This window comes from Schistocerca nitens, chromosome 1 (genome assembly GCF_023898315.1).
Source record: "Schistocerca nitens isolate TAMUIC-IGC-003100 chromosome 1, iqSchNite1.1, whole genome shotgun sequence".
Taxonomy (NCBI): Eukaryota; Metazoa; Arthropoda; class Insecta; order Orthoptera; family Acrididae; genus Schistocerca; species Schistocerca nitens.
This window is the reverse complement of record NC_064614.1, coordinates 950,621,045-950,641,167: the sequence shown is the minus strand read 5'-3', so window position 1 is coordinate 950,641,167 and position 20,123 is coordinate 950,621,045. Positions and strand designations below refer to the sequence as shown.

Below are 20,123 nucleotides of genomic sequence, written 5' to 3'. Positions count from 1 at the left end.
ATATTAGGCTAAGTGTTTGCCAATCCTACATGTACAAAATTGACAACTGGATTCCCAACAAAACTTTCACTGAAGTGACAAAGCCAGAAGACGAGTGAAAGTGAAGCCAGTAGCAAAACACAGTGTATGTTGTAGACTGGGCAGAAAATAATGCACACATCACACAAATGTCAGAAAAGGAACAGGAAACAACAAAAAATTCACAATTGTAATTTAGATACCTAACATGAAGTTGTTTTTGCCATTACATCATGGTTTTACATATATGAAAGTTCTTTTGGTTTTCTTCTCATTTCCATCTAGAACCACACTACCTACTTTTATTATTACTGATGGTAGGCAACATACATTTTGAGACTGCCCCCTTACAACCATACTTCACCTATAACTATAGCAAGGTGCTTTCATAACAGTGAAAGTTTGTGGCCTCTGAGAACCATATATCAGATTGTGATGGCATTTTTCTATGGCACAGATGGAGAAACTCTCAAATATTGTAATATGAAAGATTGAAATTTGGATAAATATTTGTTTTTTGGTAGTTCTAAGATTGTATGGAGCAAAAATTTCTGATAATAAATCAAGTATACAGCAGTTCTACCCATTGGTTCTTTTATTTCCATAACTGTTCTGAGCTCATTCATTGTCTTCATATTGAAATAGTGCTGCACTGGACAAAGTATAATGTGAAGCAAGTATTTTCCACCCAAACAACAATGCTAAAAGTGTTGAAACATAGGCACAAATAAGAATATCCTTATAGGTATCAAATAAGAATATCCTTATTTGAACTGATTCAGTAGCAAAGAGCTAATTAAATACTAAGAAATTATTATTAATGCCTTAAGATTACCAGTGTGGAGTTAGATGTAACCTTTAAAATTAAGAATAACGTAGGTAAATAACATGAGTTTCAGTGCAACACCCATCAATTCAAGCAGAGAGAAAACAGAATTAATAAGTGTGCATAAACACTACCACATGAGAAGTAGAGTTCTTAGTTGTGCCACTTAATTTGTGTAAAGAGTGTACAATAAAGAAAATTAATATTTTGGATCACTTCTAGAGTAACATTATTTCCCAGTGAAGGCACATACCTAAAATAAATATGTTGCAAACTTCCAAATAAAGAAATATTTAACAGAACACTAATCATCCTAAAAGACCAAAAACATGTTCTACAGACAGAATTTATATCATGTTTCTACACAAACTCACTGAAAGAAATTTTGATCTAAAAAAAAATTGGAATATATGTTTTAATATATTTTGCATAAATAGATATAGGGCTACTCTGCCTCTTCTTTAGAAATTATTGTTTTGGCTCCAGTTCATCAGTGTATGGATCTCTGTTGTAAAGCATGTTATAAATAATTTGTTTATTATTCCTTATGATGACTTCTGAATACTAAACCTCAACGTAATGATTTTGGAATCATACCAAATTTTAAACTTTTCTATCTAGTTTTGGACTAATCAAAATATTCTGCAGATGACTGATGAGTTCCACTCCTTTAAAGTCACATCTACAGGCCCTTATGCTTTGGTTTTATTTATTTATGCATTTCTGCAAAAGGGGAATTTTTTAATATCTGATATTAATCTAAATGTTCGGAAGTCTTTTCTGGAAGTATTTGTATGAAGTGCAGCCTTTTATGGAAGTGAAACATTGATGCTCAACATTTCAGACAAGAAGACAACAGAGGCTTTTGAAATGTGATCCTATAGAAAAATGCTGGCGATTAGATGAGCAGGTCGAATAACTAATGAGGTGGTACTGAAGCAAACTAAGGAAAAAGAAATTTATGGCATAACTTGACTAAAAGGAGAGATTGGTTGATAGAACAAATCCTGAGGTATCTAAGAATTGTCAGTTTGATAATGGAAGGAAGTGTGGGAGGTAAAAATTGCAGAGGGAGAACTAGTTTTGAATATGGTAATCAGGTTCAAATGGATGTAGGTTGTGCTAGTTATGCAGAGACAAAGAGATTTTCACAGGACAGACCAGCTTGGAGACCTCACCAGACCAGTCTTTGATGATAACAACAAGTATAACAACAAGAAAGTTTATTTTAAATCAGAATCATAAATTAATTAACAGAAACAAAACTGAGACAGGGTAAGTATTAGTAAGGTATTTAAGCAATGCTGTTATGCTCAGATTTTACTCAGGCCATTTAGTTTGGTTAAAAAAGGTAGATTTTAAATATCAAGTGTACCTCAGACATATGTGAAATTATGTAAAGCCATTGTATTTGATCGCTGTCGGGCCATAGCTGAAAGTAAAACATGTAATAATAGACAACATGTTATCCAATGTGCCACTGAAACAAAGTACTGTCAACACCTATTAATAGTTGTTTACATTTAGCTCCAGCCATACATACCTCCATCAATTGACTCCTTCTGATGATGGAAATGTCTTCTCGGGTTGAAAATATATTCATAGATCAGACCAGACACAATACCTCCAAGTATTGGACCTAACCAGTGCACCTAGAACAAATTAAAGATATTTTAAGAAATAGCCCTTCATCTCATTTCCTGCGTTATTTAACTTCACAGTAACCACACAAATGGCAAAATATAATTTCACAATAACAAACAGCTTCATTATAGTTTCCCTCATTACTGATGAATGGTATTTCCTCACCCTTGATGTACTTCCACTAATGAATATTTAAGTTACTTTTCATAAACCTACAACAAAAAATATGTGCTTTTACATTAACAATAAATTGTAATTTTAATGAAGTATCACCTTTGTCACACGAAGTCATCACAAATTGTTTACTTCCTTTATGGGAAAGAAGGTACACATGACGTGCAGAAAAATTCACAAAATACCACTTTCAATTAACTACACGTGTTTAAAGTGAGAGGAGAAAATGCAATCTAACACAGTAGTTGCAATGCTTCCAATCCATTTTTATACTCACCCACTGCTGCCACTTTAGCCTCATTCATAGTTTCATTTTTGATTTGCTCTTCTATCTGACCTATATATTTCTCTCCATGTCAATTCCAAATCTGACCTTATCAGATCTTATTAGTTGCTACAGTTCACCTGTTGGTGTTCCTCTCTTCCTGTCCTGCTGTGTTTTCCTTCACAGGTGTTCAAAGTGAGTTTCCTTACTTAGCATAATTTATTCATCTCTATATGTAACTGCAATTGCATGTGGTTTACAGTGTAGTTCCATTCAGAAGATGCAACACAGGTGTGTTAAAACAACTCATTCAGCACTTCCATATTTGGTCAAGTAGTCTACAATTATGACCAGTGTTTCAGGATATGTTACAAACTGATATCACCTTCTGTCAATGAGCACATATCACCAGGTGAGATATTGGCCCTCCACCAGTGACTATTATCATCAGTGCAGTTTCTATGGCTGATAGAAAACAGTCAGTTTTCTTCCAGACGACACCAATTTTATTCAAGTAATTCCTAGGTCCTAATCTTATATTTAAGTCTACCAGAAACTATGCCACAATCCTTCTGGAAAAATTTACAATGCCTCATGCTGATAATGTACAACATATTCAAATGTGTCAGTTGTGTAAAGTGTCTCATAACTCCATTTTCTATGTATAAGAGGAGGTACTGAGCAGTAGGACAGAAAATATTAAGCTTTCAAAGCCGTTTATTACAGCTGGCAAGAAATACACACATCATGCTCCCATCCATATACAGATATTGTTGTCTCTATATGCACTACAGAGAAAACTGGCTGTTTAGTTTAGTTTCTGTTTGTGCCTAGATCATATTTTACAGTGATTGGAAACAAGCATGTTTAATAGTTGATTGCATTTGTTGTGACAAAGGATTTTGTCCATGAGCTGAGCAGTTTTTGTACCAAACCTTAGCACTTCCCATCATGTGAGACCTTAACTTTTCCCAGCGAATTGAATGTTCAATCATTTTTTAACAGATCTATTCACCACTTATTGCTGCCTCTGCTTGGGGAGCAAAAATCCAATCCTCTTGGGTATATTTTCTTCCATCCTGGATTATTCATTACCTCACCACTTTGTATATCCTCTGATTGCTATAAGTATAATCTGTCACTGAGCTTGGACTTCTCCAGTGTGCTACCATTCATTTTCTGGTTTCAACACATTCATCAAATTCAGTACAGGTTTCCTGTGAGCTTGTTCTTTATTGTTTGCAATGTCCACTCTTAAAAAACCTACGTAACTAATTTTGATTAAAGATTTGGACTACTAAGTTACAGGTTAACAGTCCAAAAATCAAATATTCACACATCATTTCATAAGGGTCTGATTCTGATCTACTCCTCACAATATTGAGTGCTATTTCTGCTATTTACAGTTTCAACCTCTGCTACGGGCAATTAATACAGAATTATAGACTGCTATTTGTGACTAAGAATTCTATTGAAACGAACTTCCTCAAAGCATTTACCTCTAGGAAACTGTTAATATCATGCACCAGAGTATCACACTTGACACAGATTTCAATGAGCAGTCCTACTAGTTGTTATGTAATGTATGTTATGAAACTGCCTTTAGTAATGACAGCATGTGAAATAGGCTAATATATATGCTTTTAATGCTGTTTACAGGCATTCAACCTACTTACCCAGTGATCTTCCCACTTGTTCATCACAAAAGCAGGTCCCAGAGCTCTCGCTGGGTTTAGCGATGGAGTCTGCAACACATGAAACAACAATTGAATCAGACATTAATTGCAAAATATCAGTTACCAGCATAAAATTGTTTGACTGACAAATAATCACAGGCAAGTGATGGTCATTGCAACAAACATTAATCTTCTTCTGGTATTCTTATATTTCACTACAATTTTCTGACTACAACAGAATCATCCGTGAACATGCTCATGGAGATGCCTACTTTATTAATCAGGTTATTTATATAGCTGCAACAGACCTGACAAATGTCACTTCAACACTGTTCCAAGATGCACGTAGTTGAGGAAGATTATAAATTGGAGTAGTCGATCCTAAACTAGTATCCGTGACTTGTTATGACAAAAGTTGCACAACTTAAATATTATATATTATGGCTTTAGAATCTTATTGTCTCCTTGATATATACTGACAGTATTCACTGAATTTCTTTATTCATCAGGAAAATGTCTTATTTTATACATAGCCATCTGAAATGAATAAAAAGCATTAACTTTTCAAGCAAAAATTCTGATAGGCAATTTTTTCAAATTGTGTTGCATAACTATGTTTGTCACTACATGTTATACCCAGTTATTAAAAGGAGAGGTAACATCTGGATTTGTTCAGTACTCTTGGTCATCACAGCTGCTTTCAGGAGCATCTGTATGAACATTATTTTTTTTTCGAGGTTTTGAGTGTTCCCGTATTAGTCCTCAACCTCTTGTTATTGGTTCTTACCTTGGTTGTGATATATTAGGTTGCACAAACTCTTGCTCACCCCCAAGGTTCATTCTCTTCTTCTCCTTCCATTCGTGTGTCTCCTTCTTCTGTTGTTACTGCTTACTTCCTAATTCTCATAAAACACCCTAATATCTTCTACAGACACACTCTTCCCTGTTCAGTGGGCAACATACATTTTGACAACCTTCACATTGAAATCTGGATGTTCTATTGTCTCTAAATATTTCTTGATTTCGGTTCCTGCATTTATCATCAAATAAGAGACATTTATAGCATAATGTGGGAGACATTGTAAGACTATCACAGTTAACAGGATATAATCCACGTTTCTTAGACCCTTGCACAAAATTTGTAGAAGTCGTTTGTTGACCTAGCTGCAATGCCTTCACCAGTAGATCACAAAATATGCCCTTCGGAAGACACTGTTTCTTCTTTCCTTCTGGAATCTTCCTCCATTGAGAAAGAGTATCTCTCTATTTTTCACTGAGATGAGAGAAGTGATATTATCTACAGTAATTACTGTTGTGCCTTCTTCCTTTAAGGCAAAGTAAGTGAGTTTGAAACCGATCACTGAACACTCTCAGTTCTATCAACCCACTCTTTGATGAATTCATTCATGTTCCACAGTGTGAATTGTAAATCTTGTCAGTTCACTTTTGTTTACCATTAAAAATTATGCATGGAGGAAGGAATTCTCCCACTGCACTCCCACACAACATTACAGTAGAGCATAATTTTAAGATGTTCTCAATTTCCTTAGGATGTCTACATATTCAATGAAACAAGAGCTTTTCCTTTTGCTGGTATGCCATGAAATCCCATTTCTTCAAAACTGAAAACATTTTCAGCAGAAACGCAGCAACTATGTCTCTAAAAATGCCTCTCCCAATTGCCAACTAGGTACATTATCTGCAAAGCGGTCTACTTTTCTTTCACAGTTGTCAAGACAATATGGTTTCACTATGCACCTCAAGTCCATGGTAACACCCATGCTACAGTCAATGATACAGTTTTCTACTAAATATCTTTCCTCAATCTCCATAAACACTGTCGACTTTCCAACTTTACAACAGTGCTTTTTCTTTTTTTTTTTTTAATTTGTTCAAAATATTCTGTTTTGGTATCCATGCAACTTCCCTAGTCCAACAATTTTACAGCCCAAGTGTCATACTGGAATATAGCAATGTGATTGTTAGATTAGGAAGGCTGTATGTGGCTGGTCCTAAATGGCTCTTGTAAAAGATCAAACAATTTGTCAACATTTAAATTGTTTGTCAAATTATTTGGCAATGTGTAGCTTTGTTTGACCTGTTTGTTAAACAAAAAAAAATACCGTCTTCGAGAGAAATTTTGGTCAACGGCTGATTTCTCAACAAAGCGGTTGTGGAAGCCACAATCAAAAAAGTATATGGGTAAAACCAAAAGAGCACTGTCAATTACCAGAATGGTACAGAAGTTGTCTCTTTCCCAGCTACATATTACACAGGAAAACATTAGGATGGACATTAATATTCTACCCACAACATACAAGCAGGAGTATAATAAAAATTTAAGTTGATGTAATCATCAGGTTCGAGTGTAAAATTTCCTTTAACAGATTTTCATGTGTACATTTACCTCTCAATTTCAGCCATTCCATGGATCGACGTCTTTCTTTTTCCTCTTCTCTATACACAGAGCTAATGTCCAAGCAACAAATGGTTTGTCTGCATTGGCAGCCATTCCCCGCTAGTGTCCAAATACTTCACGACATGTACGGATTGCGACAGCTGCTCAAAAGTGAGGTTAAAGTTTACAAATTTTGTTGGAACGTCTTGTTGGAAAGAAAACAATCACTAATCAGGGGTCTCTTCCAAAAGGCGAGTCAGAACTACATAGTCACTCCAATCGAGAAAAAAGTTCTGAGTGAACTGGAACTAGTACTCTCTCCTCCCCCCCCCCGCTCTCCCTTCTTTCTCCCACTGGCTCCACCCCCTCCTTCCCGCCCTCCTACCTCTCCCTTTGATCTGGAGCCCCCCCCCCCCCTCCCTCTTCGTCAGTGTTAGTGCTTCGCCGATGATCGTCGCCTGTGTTTCCGTGCGTCAGTGTCTCTCCGTTTGTGTACAGTGTCTTCGTCAGTGTTTTTTACTACGTTCGTGTCTCCACCTGGACGTCTTCATCTGTTTTTCAACTGGTGCCACCCTTCATTACAGTGTCTTCCGTCGAACGACTTCTCATTTCTTGTGCAGTGTTCATTTTGTGTTTACCATGTTTTTTATTTTTTCTATGCCTTCCGTGTATTTATGTTGTGTCTTTTGGCCGAAGAGCGGCGCATGTAGGCCGCTGCCGGTCCGCCTCAGCTGAGGCATGAAATCACAATAAAGGAAAAAAAAAAACTGGAACAAGAAGGCGGCACTCACCGAGACGAGCGAGCAGGCGAGATAGGCCATGCCGATGCTGACGGACGAGCCGCCGAGCCAGCGGCGATACGAGTCCATGGAGACGCAGTAGGTGAAGACGACGACGAACGTCAGGATGAACTCGACGCCGAAGCCCTCCCAGGCGGTAAAGTGCGGCGGCAGCGACACCAGCGTGCTCAGCACCGGGGACTGCGAAGAGGAGACCAGGCCGCTCCCCGAAGCCGGCAGCGTCACCCTGTAACATAGCAACGCTCACTCAAGACTCGCGTTCGCGATATCTGCGACATGGAGGATGGCTCGAATTAACGTGTTTCCAGGAATATTAGACGTTATTCCAAAAAATGATGCGTCGCGTTGTATACTCCAGCAGCGATAACACATCCGTGGCCCTCGCAGACTGCTGCCGCCAAGAAACAGCTCTGCTCAGTCGATGCTGGAGTACTGGTTATTGTTACTTTTTAGTTTCCCCTGTTAATGCATGTGGATAAAACGAACATCGCACTAGATTCATTAGGGATCGCTCTATCGATAGGGGACGTAAAATCTACTATAAAAATGATTTTGTTTGTAACCGGAAAGAAACTGACGCTTTCCGTCGACACTGGACGTCACCTGGAAGACGTGATGAGGGGCATTTGTTTGCGCTGACTTCAGCTAGCCATTGCAAAAATGAAACCGCAGATATCTGCCGGAACACCAGAGGAAATGCGCCCAACGACTCCTAGAAGAGAGGGACAGTACAAAAGAGATGGCCGGCCGTTGTGGCCGAGCGGTTCTAGGCGCTTCAGTCTGGAATCGCACGACTGCTACGGTCGCAGGTTCGAATCCTGCCTCGGGCATGGATGTGTGTGATGTCCTTAGGTTAGTTAGGTTTAAGCAATTCTAAGTTCTAGGGGACTGATGACCTAAGAAGTTAAGTCCCATAGTGCTCAGAGCCATTTGAACCATCAGCACAGGAGATCAGATGTAAGCTCTGCTTGAAGAAATCTATTCCAGTCTTGTAATGTCTTTCGAATCCATAAATTACATTGATTCCTTCACACCCTCCAATCAATATTTACTACAAAAACACAATGATGGAAAAAATCGTAAAGCCAGGAGGGAGTTGTGTGGCATAAACGAAAGCTGGTTGGCATGTTTCTAAATCTGGAGGATGATGTCAATTCAAATTTCGCACCAGTCGCATAAGTCTGACGCCTGTAGCACCACAACGAGGATGCAAATCAGATTTGCTTTAAATACGCGCTGTACCGGTCATGGGCGTTAATTACCTTTGAGATTGGACGCGGCGAGCTGATTGTGGTGTCACCGCAAGGCACGACACTAGCTAGGTTGTAGGCTTCAAATCGGGCGCGGTCCGCCCGTACACATCGGACCCGCGAATAGCCCCTGTAGACGCTTGCAGACCCAGCGCCGCCACTTACGAGACGAGCTAGCGCGCTGGCCAGTTCTACAGCCGACTTTAATAGGAATGGTTCACTTGTTATAGCTTCAGAGATCTCATTTGCAGAGACGCTAGTTAGCATGGCCTTCATGCTAAGTCAGTAGCTACGACCTAGCCAGGCGCCACATACCGACAACTGATCTATATGTGTGAAGCAATCAGAATTGTAAAGAAGTATTCGCAGTTCAAACTGCACTTGTAAATCTTATTGTACAAAGTCAAGATCGACGTTCACCGCTGATGCTGAATTAAAGCTAAGTATTTAATTGTATTCCTGTCTACTAACTTTCTAATCACCTAAGATGTTCCAGATACATCCCGTCAAGTATAGTTCATTGATCTCACGTCATGCCGGCCGCAGTGGCCGAGCGGTTAAAGGCGCTACAGTCTGGAACCGCACGACCGCTACGGTCGCAGGTTCGAATCCTGCCTCGGGCATGGATGTGTGTGATGTCCTTAGGTTAGTTAGGTTTAAGTAGTTCTAAGTTCTAGGGGACTTATGACCACAGCAGTTGAGTCCCATAGTGCTCAGAGCCATTTTTGATCTCACGTCATCCTACGTGATCAACGCGTGCAATTAATGGCCACACCTCGTGATCAGACTAAGAGTCAAAGTGCGTGACTCAGTCGGGTCCCACTTTTTCCAAGAGGCCCATAGTTCCAAATGGCTCTGAGCACTATGGGACTTAACATCTATGGTCATCAGTCCCCTAGAACTTAGAACTACTTAAACCTAACTAACCTAAGGACATCACACAACACCCAGCCATCACGACGCAGAGAAAATCCCTGACCCCGCCGGGAATCGAACCCGGGAACCCGGGCGTGGGAAGCGAGAACGCTACCGCACGACCACGAGATGCGGGCCCCATAGTTCCGTCTCATACATAACACTGACGTTACTCAAGAATATTTTTAATGCGACAAAGGCGGCATTATCGACAGCTCACTGAGTTTGAACGAAGTCGTGTAATAGGATTACGAGGAGCGGGCTGTTCCTTTGCAATACTGCAGAAAGACTTCGCAGGAATGTAGCCACTGTACATGACTGCTGGCAGCAGAGGACACAGGGATGTACAGGCTCCCGATGGCCACGTGGCAGTACCGAGAGGGAAGAGCATCATGTTCAGCGTATGGCTCTGGCGCATCGCACTGCACCTGCAGTAGCGATTTGAGCTGCAGTTGGCACCACACTGATACAACGAACTGTTACAAATCGGTTACTTCCAGGAAAGCTCGGAAGCAGACGATCTGCAGCGTGCATTCCACTGATACCAAATCATCGCCATCTGCGACTTCAGTGGTGTTAGGCGAGAGCTCACTGAAGGGCAGGGTGGAGGTGGCAGTGATGGCTCTCTGTTGGTAGAAGGAGGCCACTTGATTGCCTATAACCAACCTGTCTGCCTGCTAGACAAACTGGACCTACACCTGGAGTTATGGTCTGGGGTACGATTTTGTATGACAGCGTCCGCCCCCGGTAGCTGAGTGGTCAGCGTGACAGACTGTCAATCCAAAGGGCCCGGGTTCGATTCCCGGCTGGGTCGGAGAATTTCTCCACTCAGGGACTGGGTGTTGTGTTGTCCTAATCATCATCATTTCATCCCAATCGACGAGCAGGTCGCCGAAGTGGCTTCAAATCGAAAGACCTGCACCAGGCGAACGGTCTACCCGACGGGAGACCCTAGCCACACGACATTTCATTTCATTTTTGTATGACAGCAGGAGCACTCTCGTGTTTGTCCCACGCACCCTGACTGCAAATTTGTATACTTATATGGACGTGGTGTCTGTTCTTTCGGACGGGACACCATAAATATATAGTTCTGGCAGTACCGCCCATGACCTTCTTCTACTGTGCGGATGCACACATATTCCCCGAACTCTTACGGGACTTGGTAAGAATGTCTTCCACGAGAAGTGAGTGTGTTGGAGGGAGAGGGGGGGGGGGGGGGGAGACACTAAGAATGTAGTGTGTGGACATATAAGGTGAGAATGTGCGTCTCGCGTGAGTGAGATAGTCCCTGCAGTCGCGCTGTCCTCTGTGCCGTCGGTGGCTCAGATGGATAGAGCGTCCGCCATGTAAGCAGGAGGTCCCGGGTTCGAGTCCCGGTCGGGGCACACATTTTCACCTGTCCCCGTTGATATATATCAACGCCCGTAAGCAGCTGGAGGTATTAATATAATTCTAATTTCATGCAAATTTGTAGACCAGTCTGGTGATTCGACCTGCTATGCTGTCATTCACGAACATCATTCTAGGGGGTGTTTTCCAACAGGCTAACGCTCGCCCACACACCTCTGTTGGAACTATACATGCTCTACAGAGTGTCGACATATTGCGTTGGCCTGCTCGATCACCAGATCTGTCTCCAGTCGAGCACTTACAGGTCGTCAGCGGAAGACAACTCCAGAGTCATCTACAATCAGCACTAACCGTCCCTCTATTAACCGAACAAGTCTAACAGGCATGGAACTCCATCCCACAAACTGACATCCGGGACCTGTATAACACAATACACGGTCGTTTGTACGCTTGCATTCAACATTCTGGCGGTTACATCGGATATTAAAGTACCAGTATTTCATATTTCCAATGGCTTATCTTGGAATGTTAATCACTTAAATACGTTAACTACTCAAATGTACGAGGGTAATTATTTTCAGCCATAATGGCTATGTTTGTGAACCGTGACTGTGTGGGATAATTATTTATTTCAAGTTTCTGCTACCAGTCACTTTTTATTTTATGCTTAATGTAACATAATGCAACGCGTTTCGAACATGTTCTGTTCATCTTCAGGCGTTTATACATACATACATAGAGAAATGTTACTTAAAAATAAACAGTCTTACACTACAATTTGTCCATTGTTTTTTACTGTAGCTGCGCACGGCATTTGGGGGAAGGAGGGGTGCAGTGTATGGCCAGAAATCGAAATCAGTGATGTCTTCTGCTGGTTTTCTTCTTTGTGGTTGACTATGTATCTCACAGCCTATATAGGATGCAGATAGATTTTCATCAGTTATATGTTACGAAAATAGTGTGATCTTGATGAAGCTATTGTAAGTGATCAGCTGTCATATAAAAGCCTTTCACACTATTTTCGTAACAAATAACTGATGCAAATCTATCTGCATCCTATACAGGCTGTGATATACATAGTCAACCACAAGGAACAAAACCAGCAGAAGACATCACTGATTTCGATTTCTAGCCATACACTGCACCCCTCCTTCCCCCAAATGCCACACCAGCAGCTACAGTAAAAAACAATGGACAAAGTGTAGTGTAAGACTGTTTATTTTTAAGTAACATTTCTCTATGTATGTATGTACAAACGCCTGAAGATGAACAGAACATGCTCGAAACGCGTTGCATTATGTTACATTAAGCATAAAATAAAAAGTGACTGGTAGCAGAAACTTGAAATAAATATTTGTACGAGGGTAATCCCAAAAGCAAGGTCTTCTATTTTTTATAAGTACATAGACCTGTTTATTTCTACAATGGTTTACATCAGTTTACAGCTTGAAAATTTAGCTATTTTTCGACATTTCGACATTTCTGTCGATGCATTTTTGTAGACGCTGTGGCAGTTTTTGTATGCCCATGTCATACCAGCTCGCCGCCATGCTGTTCAGAAAGTTATGAACCTCTTCTTTCACCTCGTCCTCGGAGGTGAATCGCCGGGACCACAATTAACGCTAACAGGTACTGTGAGACTCTGAAAAAACTCAAACGGGCAATTCAGAACCGGAGAAGAGGAATGTTGAGCAAGGGCGTACACATTCTCCGTGACAACGCACGCCCAGACATCGCTCGGCAAACCGTTGCTCTCCTGCAACAGTTTCAGTGGAACATAGTCACGCGCCCACCCTATAGTCCTGACTTGCCGCCCAGTGACTATCACATGTTCCCTAGGTTAAAAGAACATTTGACCAGAAAGCGATTCAGCTCCGACGACGAGGTGGAAGAAGAGGTTCATAACTTTCCGAACAGCATGCCGGCGAGCTGCTATGACATTGGCATACAAAACCTGCCACAACGTCTACAAAAATGCATCGACAGAAATGGTAACTATCTCGAAAAATAGCTAAATGTTCAAGCTGTAAGCCGGCCGGGGTGGCCGAGCGGTTCTAGGCGCTACAGTGTGGAACCGCGCGACCGCTACGTCGCAGGTTCGAATCCTGCCTCGTGCATGGATGTGTGTGATGTCCTTAGGTTAGTTAGGTTTAAGTAGTTCTAAGTTCTAGGGGACTGATGACCTCAGAAGTTAAGTCCCATAGTGCTCAGAGCCATTTGAACCATTTTTTCATGCTGTAAACTGATGTTAACGATTGTAGAAATAAACAGGTCTATGTACTTATAAAAAAAATAGGAGACCTTACTTTTGGGATTACCCTCGTATTCCCGAAATTTCATTACTATACAGTAATTATTTTTTTGTGTTGCGATTTTTTTCGTTATTGTAGTATAACATAGAATATAAAGCATGCTCGATAATTTAAATAGTCAGTAGTGTGAGGATAGAAGTTACAAGGGGGCAAGTATTTATGTAATCCGTGAAAAATGGCACATCTCTGCATCCACTCCTCTTCCAGATGACATAACCGTTTAATATCTTTCTAACAGATTTTGATTTCAGAGGAACAAACTGTATGTACTCTGTGTGTGTGTTAGAGATGGGCAAACTCGTTCATCCTTGGGAACTAGTTCACTGTTGATCGTTCTTTTTTGGGAACCGTTCATTTTTACTCGTTCACAGTTCATTTGTGCATTTGTGTTTCATTCTTATGAAAAACTGAAAACTAGTAGTGTAGGTGACTGAAGGATGGAGGGCACCAAGAGGGGGCACTTGCCTCCCCCCTGGAGTGTAGTATTTTTATTCATTACAGAATTCTTACACACTTTTAGAAGTAATTTCTGTGATTCTGCAGAACCTGTCGTTTAGCCAACCGTAGCCTTGTGTGGCTGATCGCAGAGAAATAATATAGGGTGGCGCACGGAAAACCGGCCCCGAGTACAGACTGCTCGCCAATTGCGGACGATGTGTTGCCCGTTACGAGCAGATACAACAAACTCTTGAGTAGTCCCCGCCCGGAGATCCGAATGGGGGACTATTTTACCTCCGGAATATTTTACCCAAGAGGACGCCATCATCATTTAATCATACAGTAGAGCTGCATGTCCTCGGGAAACATTACGGCTGTAGTTTCCCCTTGCTTTCAGCCGTTCGCAGTACCAGCACAGCAAGGCCGTTTTGGTTAATGTTACAAGGCCAGATCAGTCAATCATCCAGACTGTTGCCCCTGCAACTACTGAAAAGGCTGCTGCCCCTCTTCAGGAACCACATGTTTGTCTGGCCTCTCACAGATACCCCTCCGTTGTGGTTGCACCTACGGTACGGCCATCTGTATCGCTGAGGCACGCAAGCCTCCCCACCAACGGCAAGGTCCATGGTTCATGGGGAAATTATTGAAAGTTGGCTGCTGAATCAAGTCGATGAAACCAAAAGATATATGAATAACAAAAAAAACTTGCCTTGTTATAAGTATGTCTTCTGCTGTTCATCGATATAATGAAGTGAGCTGATATGCCCTTTTGTTACCTGAAAAGACGTACCTATTGCATACAACGTAATTTTTATGTAATTTACGTAACTATAAAATACTTTTTGATTACCGGTCGTGGACGCTGAATAGCCAGAACCAAGTGCAAGAACAGTCTGGAACACATGTAAAATAGGCGAGCGCAGTGAACGAAACGAACAACTGGATACTGAACTATCTAGGAGCAGTAGGCAGTGGAACTGAGACAGGTGGTCATGCGAAGAACGACGAGTGCGGCCGAGGGAGACCGAGACTGAGACGAGCACGCGACCGATGCTGGAACGAGAACTGCCGAAGTGACCGCCGCGACCGAAGTGAACTAGTGAACTATGAACCGATCGTTCCTCGTTCCCGGGAACTATAAGTAGACGGCCGCGAACGAAGCGAACTATGAACCGATCGTTCCTCGTTCCCGGGAACTATAAGTAGACCGTCGCGACCGAAGTGAACTATGAACCGATCGTTCCTTGGAATTCATTCAAAAAATGGTTCAAATGGCTCTGAGCACTATGGGACTCAACTGCTGTGGTCATCAGTCCCCTAGAACTTAGAACTACTTAAACCTAACTAACCTAAGGACATCACACACATCCATGCCCGAGGCAGAATTCGAACCTGCGACCGTAGCAGTCGCACGGTTCCGGACTGCGCGCCTAGAACCGCGAGACCACCGCGGCCGGCAATGGAATTCATTCCTCGGTCCTTTCGTTCATCTTGGTGAACCGTTCCTTTGCACCCGTTCGTTCGCGAACTACCCATCTCTAGTGTGTGTGTGTGTGTGTGTGTGTGTGTGTGTGTGTGTGTGTATGTGTGTCCTTTTCCCTCCTTTTTCCGTGCCTTCCGCGCTACGTCTTCTGTCTGGTTTCACTTCGGGAAGAGAGGGAAAGGGAGGCGCGTGATCGAACACGGAACAGCTCGTCTTCACACGACTTCATTTGTCGTATCTGCCAGAGGGTCAGCCGCGGGGTCGCTGTCGTGTCGCAACGCCAGGGGAGAAAGCGCCGGGCCGCCCTCAGAGCCGCACGACGCGCTCGCTGGCTGCGCTCCAGCGGAAACACAACACAAAACAACGCTGGAGCGCTTCCAGTCGCTATATAAAGGTCCCGCCACCCTATGGAGGCGCCACAGCAACACGGCTGCATCAGCCAGCATTTCTAAAGACACCGGAAAACCCGACGCAGCGCTCGGTCCATTGTTCCATCTGCAGTCGTATCAAAGATTTTACGCTTATAAGCGTCTGCTAGACTTCCGCGTGCTAATTACCCACTTGTATCTAGTCCATCCATATACCTCGCTTGCTCTGTGTAGGGCACGTAGCGTAAACACCAGCATGTTCACATTTTCTCTTTCATTTTTCGCTTGGCAAAGTGTGTATTGCATTTGAACCGTTTAATGTATTCGTAATGAAAGTAAGCTCTTCTTAGAAAATCGACACGTTCTGTGTGAACACTTCAGTCAACATTCTTTTAATCAAAAATTGTTGAAGGAGACTGCGTCGGCCGCTGTGGTCGAGCTGTTCTAGGCGCTTCAGTCCGGAACCGCGCTGCTGCTACGGTCGCAGGTTCCAATCCTGCCTCGGGTTATGGATGTGTGTGATGTCCTTAGGTTAGTTAGGTTTAGGTACTTCTAAGTCTAGGGGACTGATAACCTAGGATGTTAAGTCCCGTAGCGCTCAGAGCCATTTAAACCATTTCTGAAGGAGACCGCAGCCAGCCACAGATACTTTTAAAAAAAGTTTATGTCATTGCCATGGTTTAAGTAGCCACAACCGTCAGTAGCTTGTCGTCTGCTCCTGTAACTGGACATTTCAAAAATTCGTAAGAACAGAAGAGGATAAAACATTACACTAGAACAAATTACAACAACAGCAGACAACATGCCGCTCACGATACTGACAGTGTACTAAAACAGTTGTAGCCACCGGAACATGGGCATAATGGACCACAACCGGTCAATGGCGATGAAATAAAGCTTTTCCAAAAGTATCTGCGGCTCGTTGAGGTCCCCCTCAACAATCTTTAACTGAATAATGACAAGACCCAGCTTCGGTAAAAGAACACTCTTTTAAGTATTGCGGAGCTTCGTGGAAAGAAAAATCCTTAGGAAATTAAATTCATCCGCGAAGGATACCACTTGGAAAAACTCTTATGACCTATTTTCAGAATTCAAAGAACTGCTGCGCGAATCTACAGCTTTGTTTTGTAAGCGCGAAAGTAGACTTTAATATGAGTTGGTGGTCGAATTTTGAATGCGCATACCACAATCCAACAAATCAAGAAACGTATTTCCTCCTACCACTATTATCCCATGTAATGACCACTATGGTAAAATTACAGACATTAGATATTACATGTACAATTGCAGCACGACGCAATACAACAAATCAATAAACATATTTTTTCCTCCCAAAATTATCCCATGTAATGAGCGCGATGGTAAAATTACAGAAATTAGGTCTTACTGGCAAGCTTACTGTCAATCCATCTTCTCATACACCATCGTAAAATATAATGGGAAGGGAGTCACATTCTATTAGTGGGAATCTTACCCTCTTCGAAATGTTTTACCGTGGCTTGCGGAGCACTAGCGTAGACGGATACAGAAAACCGGGCATCAGCGATCAATATGTGGCAAACACGGCCTTCCTATAGAAACGTAGGCTCCTTGTACTGCTGAAAAAAAAAAGTACTCAAGAACGCACATTACCACGTGATTTGTGACAAGTTCGCCAGACGTACGTTATGGTAACACAGAAACACCTCAGAAAGTTACCTACGTGAATGTTACAGGTAAAATCCCACCAGAAGCGTATACGTTACTTCGCCAGTCATCTTCCTTACTTTTGTCAGCATGGGAAAACTACTTTTGTAAGTATGCAAAAAGGCGCACGTAAGTTCATTACTTTCCTTAAAGTTTGTGGTAATTATAGAGACGCTACTTTTGTCTCCTTTCAACCAAAGTGTCATAAGATCTGTATTTTCCCATCATCTTTCTTCCACTTTATGCATTTGTGGCTTGCTCTGAAACTCGCCCGTTTGATGCCGTGTACTTCTTTGATGGAAGGAATGTGAGACTGGGATACATTGTTACAAAGTTGGTCGAGGTAAGTACGCCAGAATTTACAACTGATTTTTGAGAATATGAAATTCAAGATTTTTCTCGGCAGAACACGGCCATACGATTGCGTTTCGCTTTGAGGCGCAGTGACAAAGAGCGCAGCTGCGTGGCATAGGAATTGAGAAACAAGCGCGATTGTCGGGACTTGTCAATTGTTAACACCAGGAATATTTTAGACGTGCTTTGTCACCCTGGCCTTCTTAATACAGTTCATGTTTTAATGGTGTACTACCGAGTGTTTATCCGGGTTGTTTATTCAAGTTAATGGACAATATTTCGACAACCGAGCCAGCTATTTTATTCAGGTATTCAATGCTCGAACCAGGCAGCGAGTACGCATAAGAACACAACTCTTAGCATAGGGCGACTGTCGAAATATTGCGTATAAAACTAAACAATTCGAATAAACATCGGGAAGTATATCATTAATCAATAATGCCAAGAAAACAGTTTATGTCCAACTTAATGCAGCTGAATGAAGTCAGACACTGGATGTTATTTTACAAGATTGGTTATTGCACTCAAAGATATTTTACGATAATGGAAATCTGTAAATTTAAATGCAAACGTTTTTGATTAGGCTTTACCGTAATTGTTACCAGTATCGAATGAAACAACAAGTTTATTATTACCAGTCACCATTTATTTGTTTATTTAGCTCTTGATTTATTATTAAAACCTCCATCATCACTTGGGTTTATGTGGATTAATACGGCAAATGTTTGTTGTGATAACCTGTGGCACTGTCTCCATTTGTAACAGGTTCCTTTCCCTGTCGTGTTACATAAATGCACCATCACACTATGTAAGCACTGAAGGGACCCATATTTCCTCCCTTCAGTGTTTATAAAGTGTGATGGTGCACTGCTGTAACACGACAGGGAAAGGAGCTTGTGCCCAATGGAGTCAGTGTCCCTAGTTTCCCTCAAAGTCGCACAACACACGACACATACATGTCATATTGATACACACAAACCCATCTGATAACGGAGATTTAAATCTCCGAAACGCGTCGTGGAAATAAGTACATAAACAGCTAAATAAATAGTGACTGTTAACAGTAAACTTGTTGTTTCATTGGAAAATTTTAAGGATACCAACAACTGAAACTCCTTTTGGAAGGGACAGAACAGTTCATTACAATACGCAGAAAGGCTATAATGAAGGAATCTTACATCCCTGAGAACAAACTCCAGTCGCCATTAACAGTGCAAGGTATTCTGTCTTTCGCCAGACGCAGGGAATATTTTCTGCGTCGGATAACAGCATGTCAAAATGTAGCCATGGCTGGCAAGCGGCGGCGCTGTGCCCGAATTTTAATATTCCATCCAAGTGCAAAGTCGCGCAGAGAGCTGAAAAGCAAACTTTATTTAGAGGGGCCGCGATCGCTGTCCGCCGCAAGTGTGAGGTCGCTACTGGTCTCCGGGAGGCGGGGTGTGTTCTCAGAGCGCGCGCCCGCCATCTCGCGCCGTTGCTGCCTGCAATTTATTGCTCCTGTTTCAAACCAAAACAATTCGTCCGAAGAGCACGTAGATAACGGACCGCAATGTAGGGTAGTGTCACGAGCATTGGGCCTCGGTATTTGATGTATGTGCTGACCGCGAGTCACGAACGAAGATAAGTCATAAATAAATACGAGTTCGCTTTTATTTGAAATTTCAGTGTTGTAATAAAAGGTACTAGTCAGAAATGATTCAATAAAATTTTCTCGGCCTTCCAGCCGCGTCAGGTGGTTAAAATCTCACGAGCTTTCGACCGACCACGCATTCATACAGAAATGTTTCGCTTGTGATGAAACCACCCATCTACTGCGGAGATTACGTAGTCGCTTCCTCCTCGTTAAACTTACGTCTTAAATGAATTACCATCCGTTCCTTTCACATTTAATTGCCGACACTATTAGCGTGCCTTACTTACATTAGACAACGTTTTTCCTCAAATGGAGTACTGGCTTTTGGCAATACTCAACTGCCTCTTGTATAACAGTCCCAATGCAATGAACTACGAGCAAAGATCATGGTCTTCTCAAACCTTACTTTGTGTCCGTTCTCCAAGCAGATGGTAAACTCTTGTAGAAGCCACACATCCGCGATCTCATACCTTTACTATTACAATATTGTCCCATATTCAGTATCAGCAATTCAGTAATATCTGAGCCGG

General features: G+C 42.0%; 1 protein-coding gene across 1 annotated transcript in view; it reads right to left on the bottom strand.

The window, feature by feature from the left end:
• The window catches only part of LOC126213939 (neurogenic protein big brain-like), a 276,946-nt gene that overhangs the window by 15,942 nt on the left and 240,881 nt on the right, over positions 1-20,123 (bottom strand). The window contains exons 3-5 of the mRNA XM_049941466.1: positions 7,793-8,027; positions 4,604-4,672; positions 2,388-2,496 (exon numbers count right to left, since the gene is read on the bottom strand). Coding sequence (XP_049797423.1) covers positions 2,388-2,496; positions 4,604-4,672; positions 7,793-8,027 — 413 coding nt within the window. The remainder of the gene's footprint in view (positions 1-2,387; positions 2,497-4,603; positions 4,673-7,792; positions 8,028-20,123) is intronic.